This window comes from Urtica dioica, chromosome 3, assembly GCF_054948205.1.
Source record: "Urtica dioica subsp. dioica isolate 48M chromosome 3, U.dioica_male_clone48M_v1_H2, whole genome shotgun sequence".
NCBI classification, from domain to species: Eukaryota; Viridiplantae; Streptophyta; class Magnoliopsida; order Rosales; family Urticaceae; genus Urtica; species Urtica dioica.
Genome location: NC_142758.1, coordinates 50,045,042 through 50,056,875, shown reverse-complemented (window position 1 = coordinate 50,056,875; position 11,834 = coordinate 50,045,042). Strand labels below are relative to the sequence as shown.

The following is an 11,834-nucleotide window of genomic DNA, read 5'->3' as shown; positions in this document are numbered from 1 at the left end:
ATCCCCTTATTTGCGATTGCGCTACGTTTTGCAAAGCCTAATAACTTCTTTGCAGCGAAAATAATGTTATTTATATATCCTTATATAGTTCTACCGCAAACATATATAAACAAAAGACGAGGTAAGATATTTATTTTTTGTTTATTCAAGTGTATTAACTTCAGTTTAGATATAAATTTTACGAATAAATGTGAAACTTTTTGTGCTATTTATGAAACCCTATAAATGTGGATTCGATTTCCTCACTTTAGTTTTTTTTATTTTTATTTTTATTTTTATTTTTATTTTTTTTTGTGGTTTAAACTCAGAACTTTCAATTAGATTAAAGTAGGTGTACAACTTCTTTTTTTAAAACGTGAGCGGTACTAATACAGACATACCTAATAACATTAACATAACTATTGTGTTGATATAATATAAGACCCACTAACTTGACTACTAATTAGAAACGAGTTCTAAAAGTACGCATAATCCAGCTTATGAGTAGGATCAGACCTAATAACCGAGTGTACTAGTGAGAGATTGATGTTTAGTGGTTCGGGCTTATTGAATTTATGTCATTTTTTTTAATTAGATTATATTTAATCTTTATTGTTCTTAAAGGTGTGGGGTTCCATCTAAAACCAAGCTTGGTAATTAGAGGAGTAACCCACAAGACTTATAAAGAGTCCAGGATCGTAATACCCAGCCGATGTGAGACTTTCCTTGATAATTGTTGAAGATAGCACAAACACATCAGCGAGTCAACTACATATACTTACTTATCTGACGTGGCGCGCAGAGAATGACGGATGAGGTTTGGACGGTTGAGATTAATTGTTAAGGTCTTATATACTTTCCGTGTAATAGAGTAGTGGTGAGTTGAAATCATCCTGATACATTCACAAGTTCTTTCATTAAAAAATATGGGTTTGGGATTAGGGAAACACTTGGTCAAACACAAGCGAAACACGGTCTAGAATTTGGGATTAATTTGGAAATTGATCGGAGAAGGTTTTCTATGGTTTGAGTGATTCTCTTGTACTCAAGGTTATTGTGAGAGATTGAGTGTGTAATTGGTTGACTGATATAGTGCAAACTGAAGTACCGGTTGAGGAATTTCGAGGATTAGGCATAAGCTGAACCTTGTAAACAAATTCTCGTGTCCTCAGTTCTTTGATTCCTTGAGTCGCACGGCAATCTGCTTGTGCAATTGTTCGAGTTCTGTTCTAACATTTATGAAGAAAAAAAACAGCGTCATAACGCTCCACATGTGGGTTTAATCTGTTAAAATGTTTTTTCTTCATTTCCACTATTTTTTTCCTGCAAATTTAGTTATATTACCTTATATTTAACCAATTTTACCTTAGATTTATTGATTCTAATTTATTAAGAGTTATCTTAATCCTATCTTCTAGTGAGGCTGCTCATAGGAGAAATCTCTATATGGACAAGTTTCTTATAGTTTCATTGACCAACGGTCCAACGTCATATAAGTTGATTTGTTTCCCTAATTTTCCCTTTGAAATAAAAATTATTAATATGAACAATCAAATAGCTATTATTTTATTGAGCATCATGAGAGCATCGAAGAAAAATGTTTAGTATTTGTTGAATCAAATTGGTTGGGTTTTTTTTCTTTTATAAAAAAAAAATGTTTTACGACCACTATTTATAAATCGAGATTCTTATATCATAATAATTGTTATTTGTATACAAATCACATCTAATCCAATCCTAAACGACAAAATAAATAATTATTTGGAAACCGAGATGACTCAGCTGAACCGGCCAAAACTCGGACTTGTCTTCTCCCTCATTTCATTTCAATATATTTCTTAGATAATTAAATCTTCAGTAGAGAAATATTGCAAAAGGAAATGAAAAAAAAAAAATGGAAATAGGGTCATATTAAAAACAAAAGTTTTGGTTCGCGAATGGCTAGAGAGAGAGAGAGAGTAGAAAGATGTGCGAGAAAGAGACAAGGAAGAGAGAACAAAACAATTTTGAGTGTGTTGGAAAGTGATGGTACGTTTAATTATAATACCACGCATTTCTCTCTTCTCTTCTCTTCACACAACAAAAAAAAATTACAATAATAATATTTATACGATACCCAAACTTATTATAAAAAGCTCAATCACCATACTAAAAATCCCTTCTTTATTTCTGTTTCTTTTATTTTTCCTCTCTAAAATCCCTGCAATTGTCTCAGACCCATTTCTCATCTCTCTCGCTTCCACAAATCAGGTAAAGTTTCCTATAAACCTTCTCTCCTTTTAAACTTTTCTATTACTTATCTTCTGTATTTTTCGGGTTACAAATTCCCAAGCTAAGAAAAAAGACATCTTTAACTATGGGTTCTTTTATTTTGAGGAATCGATACAATCTACAATAAAGTTTCTATTTTAAGCCCTGGAAAATCCGATTTTTTATTATTTATTTAGCTCTTCTTTAAATTGGTTGCTCCAACAATCAGGTTGGTGGATTAGGTTTTCTTGTTTTTATTTTTATTTTTATTTTTATAAAACAATACAGAAAGATGAAATGAAACAGTAATGGGTTTGGGTTTGACTAGGTTTTATTTATTTTTATTATGGGTATGAATGAACGAACTTGAGATTGATGATTAAGTGTGAAGGTTGTTGAGGTGAGGTTGGTTTTTTTCAGGTTAACTTATATATTTTGTATGAAATTGTTGACCCATTTCTTTCAGTATTTTACTTTTAAGACATGTTAAAGGTCAAATGTTTTGTGGTGGGTCTTCTTGAGATTGATTGTTTTCCTCTTCTTCTCAGGTCGGTGAAGCTCCAATTTTTTTTTTTTTCACCGTTTCTGACGGCTCTGCTGATTTGCAATAAGTGTAGAGAGAGAGAGAGAGAGAGAGAGAGAGAGAGAGAGAGAGAGAGAGAGAGAGGTGAGCCTTCAAAATGGCAATTTTCAATTTTTTTTTTACCTTGTATGAAATAGTGTGTTTGGTTAGTTAGGAATAGAATGTAGACATGAAAATAATCACCTCATGAACTGTTTGTAGGGAAAGAGGGAACACCTTGGATATCTTTTTTTTTTTTTTTTTCTTTTTCTTTTCCCTACCGAGGCTTTTAATGCTTTAGAGTTTCATAGCTGTAGCCTAGTCTTTTGAGTGATGTGACTTATTAGAGAGATAGAGAGGGTTGAAACTAATGGCTGATATATGAAGAACTCAATTGGTGGGCCTTTTTCCACACTCACATTGTAAGGAGAAAGAAAGATAAAAAAAGAACCCAATTGTGATATCCTTGAACACCATTCAATAATGGCTTTGCAGTGAATGATGGTAGATTGGTTTTGCCTCTTTTTTTTTTCTGCTTCTCTTTTCAGTTCCCTGGCAGATCTGATAGCTCAGCACTTTAGTCCGTTTCTAAAATATGGTTTCCGATTCGGCAACGTGAATTCCGAAGGTACCGCCGGAATTCCCATTTTCGGTCACACAGTCTAGCGCAATTAAAATATGACTAACTTTGCTTCTTCTTTTTTTGTCCTCCGGTGATTTTGCAGATTAGGCAACAAACATAGTTTTGTTCTTTTTTATATTCTGGCATTGAATTTGGCGGCGTAAATTCCAAAGGAAACCGCCGCTATTCTGATTTCCGGTCTCACATTCTAGCGCATTGAAAACTCAACTAATTTCACCCTTTTATTAGGCACAAACAAAGTTTTGTTCTTTATCAATATTCTGACATTGAATTCTGTGACATGAATTCCAGAGGTACATCTGCAATACCCATTACCAGCTACATTTCTGTTGCATTGAACATTCAACTAAAGCTAAGCTCTTCTTTTTTTTTTTTGGTGATTTTGCAGATTGGCATAAACACAGGCACAGACAAAGTTTTGTTCTTTTTTAAAATTCAGGCATTGAATTCGGCGACGTGAATTTCAAAGGTAGGACCGCAATTCCCATTTCCGGTCTCACATTATAGCGCATTGAAAATTCGACTAATTTCACCGTTTTATTTGTGATTCTGCAGATTAGGCACAAACAAAGTTCTGTTCTTTTTCAAAATTCTGGCATTGAATTTCAGTGACGTGAATCACCAAAGGTACATCCAGCAATACCCATTTCCGGCTACATTCTATAGCATTGAAAATATGACTAAACCTTAGCTCTTTCTTTTCTTTTTTGTGATTTTGCAGATTGGCATAAACACAGGCACAGACAAAGTTTTGTTCTTTTTTAAAATTCTGGCATTGAATTCGGCGACGTGAATTCCAAAGGTAGGACCGCAATTCCCATTTCCGGTCTCACATTCTAGCGCATTGAAAATTCGACTAATTTCACCGTTTTATTTGTGATTCTGCAGATTAGGCACAAACAAAGTTCTGTTCTTTTTCAAAATTCTGGCATAGAATTTCAGTGACCTGAATCACCAAAGGTACATCCAGCAATACCCATTTCCGGCTACATTCTATAGCATTGAAAATATGACTAAACCTTAGCTCTTTCTTTTCTTTTTTGTGATTTTGCAGATTGGCATAAACACAGGCACAGACAAAGTTTTGTTCTTTTTTATATTCTGGCATTGAATTCGGTGACGTGAATTCCAAAGGTACATCCAGCAATACCCATTTCAGGCTACATTCTAACGCATTGAAAGTACGACTAAAGCTTAGCTCTTTCTTTTCCTTTTTTGTGATTTCGCAGATTGGCATTAACACGGGCACAAAGAAAGTGTTGATCTTTATTTTGTTCTCGGCACTGAATCCAAAAATATCGAATCATGGAGTGGAATCTGAGGCCGTCGTCGCTGTGGGAATGGGACAACCTCTTCGAATTGGACCACAAGAAGTCTCCGGCGCCGGCTCCGGCGAACCACGACTTCTCTCCCGGCGCCGGAATAAGCTCCGGCGACACGACGGCGAGCTCGGTCTCGGCGTCGATGACCTCGTCCTCTTTCGGGGACAGCAAGCCCTTCACGCTCGACGGGTTCGAGCCGGTCCCACCTAGAGCCGCGAAACAGCCCGAGAGCTCGTCTTCGCCGGCCGAGCCCTTCCTAAGCCTCAAGCTCGGAAAGAGGCTCTACTTCAAGGACTTGTGTACCCCCGAGACCGCCGGCGGCGACGCTGACGTCATCGCCGCCACGAGGACGCCCGCCACGTCATCATCGTCCGGGAAGAAGACGAAGCCGCTGAGCTGTCCGAACGGCGTGGCGGCCCCGCCGCGGTGCCAAGTGGAAGGGTGTAACCTCGACTTATCTTCGGCAAAGGATTACCATCGGAAGCATAGGATCTGCGAGCACCACTCCAAGTCTCCGAGGGTCGTCGTGGCAGGTGTCGAGCGCCGGTTTTGCCAGCAATGCAGCCGGTAAAAAAAAAAAAAAAAAAAAAAAAATTAAACTCTGGGTTTATTTGCTTTGTTTATTTATATTAATTACGGTTTCTATTTTCAGGTTCCACGGTCTATCGGAATTCGACGAGAAGAAGAGAAGCTGTCGGAGACGGCTCTCGGATCACAACGCGAGGCGTCGCAAGCCGCAGCCCGAGGCCGTCCGGTTAAACCCCTCGAGATTCTCGTCGATCTACGGTACGTTGATTTACGCTATAAATATAATTAAAATAAATGTTTATAAAATCAAGTGCCTTAATTTTTTTTTTTTTTTTTTTTTTTGTAGACGAGCCGTCGAAGATGAACATGGTGTTTGACCAATCCCCTCGGCTGTTTGCGGCGTGGGATCACAGCGGCGGCGCAATTACCACGATGCCCTCGGAGAGCGGCGCAGTTAAGTCGGGCGGCCACAGGAGAGAGTACACGGGCTTCGCCGCGTGGGATCACGGCCCAAAGGCGGTCCACCACACGAAAGAGTATCTCTCAAAGCCCCGACCGATTCTGTTTCCCGGCAATATCGCTACTACGAGCTCAGCCACGATGTTGTACCCGAACGCCGCGACCAACAAAAGCGCCGCCCCCGAGTTTCTCAACCCAGGTTCTTCTTCTTCTCAATCTCTCTCTATAAAAGTATCAACTATATATCATATGATATGTGCTAATTTCGGTGTGTTTTTTTTTTTTTTTTTTGCAGCAATGGAAGAATCTGAGCTAAACACGGGTCAAGATTTTCACCGTGCTCTCTCTCTTCTGTCAGCCAACTCATGGGGTTCTCCCGAGACAAAGCCGGTCCAACAGCACTTGGCGCCGATCGCCTCCTCGGAGCTCTGGGAGACCGAGCCGGCCAATCTCTCTCTGCCACGTGGCAGCGGAAACACCGCCACCGCCGCCAGCTTTCAGGATCTCCAGTTGTTCAGACCCGCTCCGACCGATTCCGGCTTCTACTCATCTTACCACTTCAATTAAGTCCAAAATAATCAAAGTCTAGTATCATTTCACTGTTTAATCTCATTTAAGAAGTAACACTTTCTCTTAAGAGACTGTCTTTGCACATGAAAAATGTGTAATTAAAATTCCTTCTTGTGGAGTTGAAACGAACACGTTGCTCATTTTTTGTGCCACTGAAGAATCCATTTTCGGACATCAAATGAATCAGTCATTTTAGTTGCCGACAATTTTTTTTTGGTAATAAGCGTGCCGTCATCGTCACAATTACTTTTTATTAGTACGAAAGAATTAACTTAAACTATCTCATTCTGATTGAGTTCTCGTTGGCTTTATGTATTCGCATACTATAGACCCTAATTAACCTCAAAGTCAAGTCTATTTCTGGTCCCATTTGTTTTTGGACCAACACGTACTAATAAAATCAGTGGAGCGTACTTGTTGCATTTAAGTCTCAACCAAACTATAGTTAATATCATTCATTCACGTCCTTTACAGGCTAAAGCGACTGCCTTAAGTCTTAACTTGGTACTTAGTACTTACTCGCTACTTTTTTTTTTCTCTTAGATTTTGTCTTCTACTAAAAAAGTGACCAAATCCTTGATTGATAATCTATTGCATTCCCGTCACTCGCTCTAATCCATAATGCGTATGAATTTATTTTGACGTACTTTTTTGTCATTTGATGACTCATGGCTCTTACTCTTGGCCTCTTACTCGTTTATTCTTTATTAATTCAATTTTAACACCCTCTTTTTATTATTATTTTTGTCCCTCCTTCAGGTATTTGAAGTTTTGAACTCCGTTTGCCTGACAATAAATTTCAACAAAAGACTTTAGAGTTTAGAGGAAAACTACAAGTAAAATAGCACAAGTATAGGGGTACAAATATGAATATTAATTTTAAATTTCAATATCCACTCAGCACGAATATAAAAAAAATAAAAAATAAAAAAAATATCTGCAAACCTGCGTTGGCGGGTCTTTTAACTTTTTAATGGTAGCACAGATTCTGTAATAACTCCAGTGACCTGGCAAGCTTGAATAGAATTTGATCCCAATATTGACCCATACACAACACCAATTTTCAATTAAATTCCTCAGAACTAATGTGGAAACACTACAGCCAAAACCCAAACTAGCTAACTAGGCCCATTAAAAAGACGGGCTCGGAGAGAACAATGTTGCACAGGGGTGTGATTTGACGCAAACCAAACTAGCTAACTATAAGTTGACCTCCAAAAGATTATAGCCCAATCATCATTATAATCATCTTACTTTATATACTTAGTAGTTATCACATGACAATAATAGTATACTAGTGAAAATACACCAAGCATGAACTGAGTGAACCAGCTTTATAATATATGGTCACGACTTTCACAACCAACCAAAAACCGACTAAAAAAGTGCAGCCTAATTGAATAATCAAACGACGTTCTTTTTTTACCCCTCTTGAAAAAAGTTAGTTGAGAGGAATTTAGGATACTCGAGGTCGATAAAAGGTTTAGGATTTAGGGTTTAGGGTTCTTAAGAGGGTAATTTTGAAATCCTCGACGAAGTAACTCACAGAAAAAAAAAAAAAATACAGAGCCTCTAGATATAAATGAAACCAGAAAACGTGAAAAAATCTTTGACACAAGCGTGATCCACAATACATCGACGTGACACACATTATCATAGAGTAACTTGACATATATTGTGCTGCAACATGAAGACGACGACAAGACTGACTTTCAGACACCCAAACAGAGCAATTTGCTTGACGACTCTGGACCTTCTCAACCCTCAAACATGTCCTAGAACTCACTGGAACAATAATAAATAAATAAATAACATTTAAATTAATGAGAGAAAGCAAATGGAAATGCAACACTAACCACCACCTTAAAAACTTTTGAAGCACAAACAAAAAAATTGTGACTTTCCTAGTTAAGATAAATTGGTCAAAGGTGATATCATATGCTGTACCTTCTACGTATAAAACCAAGCAAAAAAAAAAAAATGTGACTTTCCTCGTTACTATGAGTAACAAACCTGGTCGTTTTTATCGGGTATAGGTGAAGGGGAATCTGCTGAGGAGACTGGCTTATCAGCCCCACAGTTCTGTCTGTTACACTTAGTTCTGAAAGGATAATTCATGTTGTTACATTTCTCACATTTCCAACTACCTTCAGGCATCTTCTGTTCTGAAACCCCACAAAACAAATACATGTTACAACAAGAGAACGACATAGCTTTTTCTTTTATATAAGAAAAAGAGCATCAGGAAACTTACTAGGGCTTTTGTCATACTTCAATTGCTGGATTGGAAGGGAAAAAAAGGGGAATATATATATACATTAGACGTGTAAGATTAAAAATTAAGAAGAAGAGAAAAAAATAGAGTTCGAGCGTCGACGGACCTGAAGAACAGGCTTTGGTGTGTTACATTTCCTCATGTTGCAAAAATTTCTGAATGAGAAGTTGATGTTTCCACAATTAGGGCATGCCCAGTCATTAGAATCTGAAGTGGAAGAAGGATAAGAATGCAAAAAATAAGTAAATTTGAGGTCTATTCATGATACCCAATAATAACGAAAAACCATCAACATCATCGCAAGATGACTAACCCATACTCTTCTTCTGTGATTTTTCCTCGTGATAAAAGCCAGGCCTTGGTCCCTGTACAAATGAAGCGGATAAGAATCGCAATGATTAGTCTTCTCTCCAATTTAAAGTTTAAACGCAGAATCCATATGCGGCTCTAGATAGGCCAAGTTCCCAATACGAGCATATTTATTTAACAAACGAGAAAAAAATGGTTAGCTCAATAGTTAGAGAGGGTACAAACGTCATTACATACCATAGCTCTGGGGCTCGGGCGCATTGGCAAACTCATACTATAACGATCGATCATGGGAGGAATACTATACATCCCACCTGAAAGAAAAAAATAATAATAACTCAAAAAGAAAAACCAATAATACTCGATACCTTATCCAAAAGGCACGATGATTTAAAAAAAAATGACAAGTTGATCTTTCAGAAACAGCCAACAAGTGATCCACCAATACAAGGTAGAAAAATAGAGGAGTTGTTAAGCTCAAGCTGGGTGTTTGATCCGATCTTCTATATTTGTATTTGATGAGAACCAACTTCTAATTATTTCATATTCAACCCCTAACTATCTACTTATCATCATAATAGCCTCAATATCTAAGTTCCAAACAGTGATTAATTACAAAATAAAATACAGCCAAAATTTTTTTTTTTAAAAAAACTGATAAAATGAAAGCAAAGTTACCATTGCCAATCATCGACCCACTTGGATACGGTGCCGGTCCAGGAAAGTGTAGAGTAGGTCGATAAGGGCTTCCTGTGGTTAAACGAGGGTTGTAGTTGTATTGATGATACGCCGATCCCCCGGGAAACGGCGCATCATAAGGAGGTGGAACGGCGGGGCCGTTGAAGAGAGATGGGCTGTAAGGAGGTACGCTCAGATACATCGAAGATGGCGGCGCACCGGAGCCCAAATAGGTAGGCCCAGATGACGAGTAACCTTGTGGGGCTTGGAGAGGCTTTGCCGTAGATTTCTATCAACAATAAAAATAAATATAAAAATCATTTATTGGATAGTTATATATGTAGACCCAAAGGACTAAACGATTAACGAGAATATATACTGATAAAAGCTAACGAATTACGAATGAATGTCGTTACAAAAAACAGCAAAAAAAAGGAAATAAAAACATCGCTCGAGAGCTTGAATCAAGCTTGTGCAAACATAGGTTATCTAAAAAAACGTGCGAATGAATGCACTTTTTTTTTCTTCTCGAAAGTTTTCAAATACGGGTATGGTTGTACAGCAATCCATAATACACACACACAAAAAAAAAAAAAAAAAAAAAAAAAAGCATAATTTTGCTAAGCGGTTATTAAATTTAAAAGAACGCTTTATTACGGTAGAAGTTCTCTATACACCTAGATATTTATATAGCAAATCTGATTTCCAACTTTTTTCAAGAGACAGACATTGGAATTGGAATTCATAATATATCAAGTTTTTTCTATATCAATAATTTCTTACGGAGATGTGATCCGCGGGCCTAGGCTGAGTACAATTACGCATATTGCAAGTCGTCCTAAACGAAAAGTTGACATTTCCACAGCTGGAACAAGTCCAATCATCCTCTCTCCGACTACCTTCACAGCATTGAAATACAAGTGTTAAATCATAATGTACAACGTGAAAATTCACATACATAAGCATTGAAATCTAAGAAATTCTGTCTCTCCATAATTCGATTTTCGTAACAGAATTTGCTAAATTAGTCCTGAAAAAAGGAATGCCATAACTGAACAAAAAAAAAACGAAATTACATACCGTCAGTTCTAGCGCGCTTTGCAGCTGAAGAATTCCGGCTATCAACCTAGAAATGAAAAGAATAAAAAAAAAAAAAAACATAATTGCGTTATCAATTCGAACATCAAAATGCGAGTTAATTCGATCGATTCGAGAACAAAATCAAGTCCTTCAAATACTTTCCAATTCCATAAATAGACAAAGGCAAAGGATCGGAAGAAATCGAAGATCAAAGATGACAGCAAAATTTACCTGAGACATGCTGAAACTTGAAACTCGAGTTCGTGAGAGGGGAGAGATCTTGGTAAGGATTCTGGGGCGCGAAGTATTCTATTATGCCCTATGAGAGAGAGAGAGAGACAGGACGATGAGAGGCTGAGAATAATAGTTCGATAGTTTACCAGCGGGAACTTAAAATGGAAACAAAACTCACCGTTTTGTGGCTGTGGGTCCCACTCCACGTTACAAGCCATCGTTTTTTTTTTTTTTATATATATTTTTTTTTTATATCTGTGGTGTGGGCTGACGAATATGGACTTTGGGCCAAATATCAGAGTTTGGTAATCTGTACAAAAATACATTTATCATTTTATCCTACATTTCTCCAATGATAAGTACAAAAGTAAGTACTTCATAGTTCATAAATGTAAAATAAAACGTAACATTTATAGTTTTGCGGTTTGATTGTACTTTGTGCTTAAAACAGTTTGTTTTTGGTTTTTGGTTTTTGGATTATGTGTATATAATATAAATATATATGTCATTGTGATCTAAACTAAAATTAAATTTAGAGGAAATAGAGATAAAAATACCTAAAGTTTTACGGATGCACTTGGTTATCTATTCTTTTTTCCTCCTGGATAAATTACTTTTAATTCCAGTGTTATGATTAACAGAATACCACGTGTCATTACAGTTTTATATTAGTGTCAGTTTTTTTTTTTAAATGACGGATTTAAAATATTTATCTGCACTATTCTGTCGTTTTCTTTTCAAACGATTGTCGTTTTTAATCTAGATGCAATTCTATGTCGTTTTTAAATTGTTGATTTGTATTATGTAGCCTTTTTTTTTTATCCTCTTACTCTCTGTTCATAAACATACATAGGCACACTTCTTTCTTGGTTTGTTACTTTATATCGTTCCGATTTTAGCAACTCAAGTAAAATAATATTACATGACAAAAATTTTACATAATAT

At 36.9% G+C, this 11,834-nt stretch overlaps 2 protein-coding genes across 4 annotated transcripts; one reads left to right on the top strand and one right to left on the bottom strand.

Moving 5' to 3' along the window:
• Nucleotides 1-3,106: 3,106 nt before the first annotated feature.
• Nucleotides 3,107-6,513, top strand: LOC149403573 (squamosa promoter-binding-like protein 3). Of its 2 annotated transcripts, none has more exons than XM_089609053.1 (11): nt 3,107-3,419; nt 3,517-3,727; nt 3,823-3,903; nt 3,995-4,061; nt 4,156-4,236; nt 4,323-4,394; nt 4,489-4,568; nt 4,664-5,323; nt 5,409-5,542; nt 5,631-5,942; nt 6,039-6,513. In XM_089609053.1, exons 8-11 carry the CDS (start codon nt 4,740-4,742, stop codon nt 6,308-6,310), a joined length of 1,302 nt encoding a protein of 433 aa, XP_089465179.1. In that variant the 5' UTR covers nt 3,107-3,419; nt 3,517-3,727; nt 3,823-3,903; nt 3,995-4,061; nt 4,156-4,236; nt 4,323-4,394; nt 4,489-4,568; nt 4,664-4,739; the 3' UTR covers nt 6,311-6,513. The 2 variants fall into 2 exon arrangements, with proteins under 2 accessions (XP_089465179.1, XP_089465178.1); XM_089609052.1 differs by having other exon boundaries at nt 3,990-4,061.
• A 577-nt stretch (nt 6,514-7,090) lies between these two features.
• LOC149403572 (Ran BP2/NZF zinc finger-like superfamily protein) lies at nt 7,091-11,038 on the bottom strand. Of its 2 annotated transcripts, XM_089610149.1 has the most exons (10): nt 10,887-11,037; nt 10,656-10,701; nt 10,359-10,474; nt 9,576-9,864; nt 9,135-9,211; nt 8,902-8,953; nt 8,695-8,795; nt 8,568-8,592; nt 8,327-8,478; nt 7,091-8,098 (listed from the first exon to the last, which is right to left on the bottom strand). In XM_089610149.1, exons 1-10 carry the CDS (start codon nt 10,893-10,895, stop codon nt 8,096-8,098), a joined length of 870 nt encoding a protein of 289 aa, XP_089466275.1. In that variant the 5' UTR covers nt 10,896-11,037; the 3' UTR covers nt 7,091-8,095. The 2 variants fall into 2 exon arrangements, with proteins under 2 accessions (XP_089466275.1, XP_089466274.1); XM_089610148.1 differs by lacking the exon at nt 7,091-8,098 and having other exon boundaries at nt 8,105-8,478; nt 10,887-11,038.
• Between the last annotated feature and the right edge of the window lie 796 nt (nt 11,039-11,834).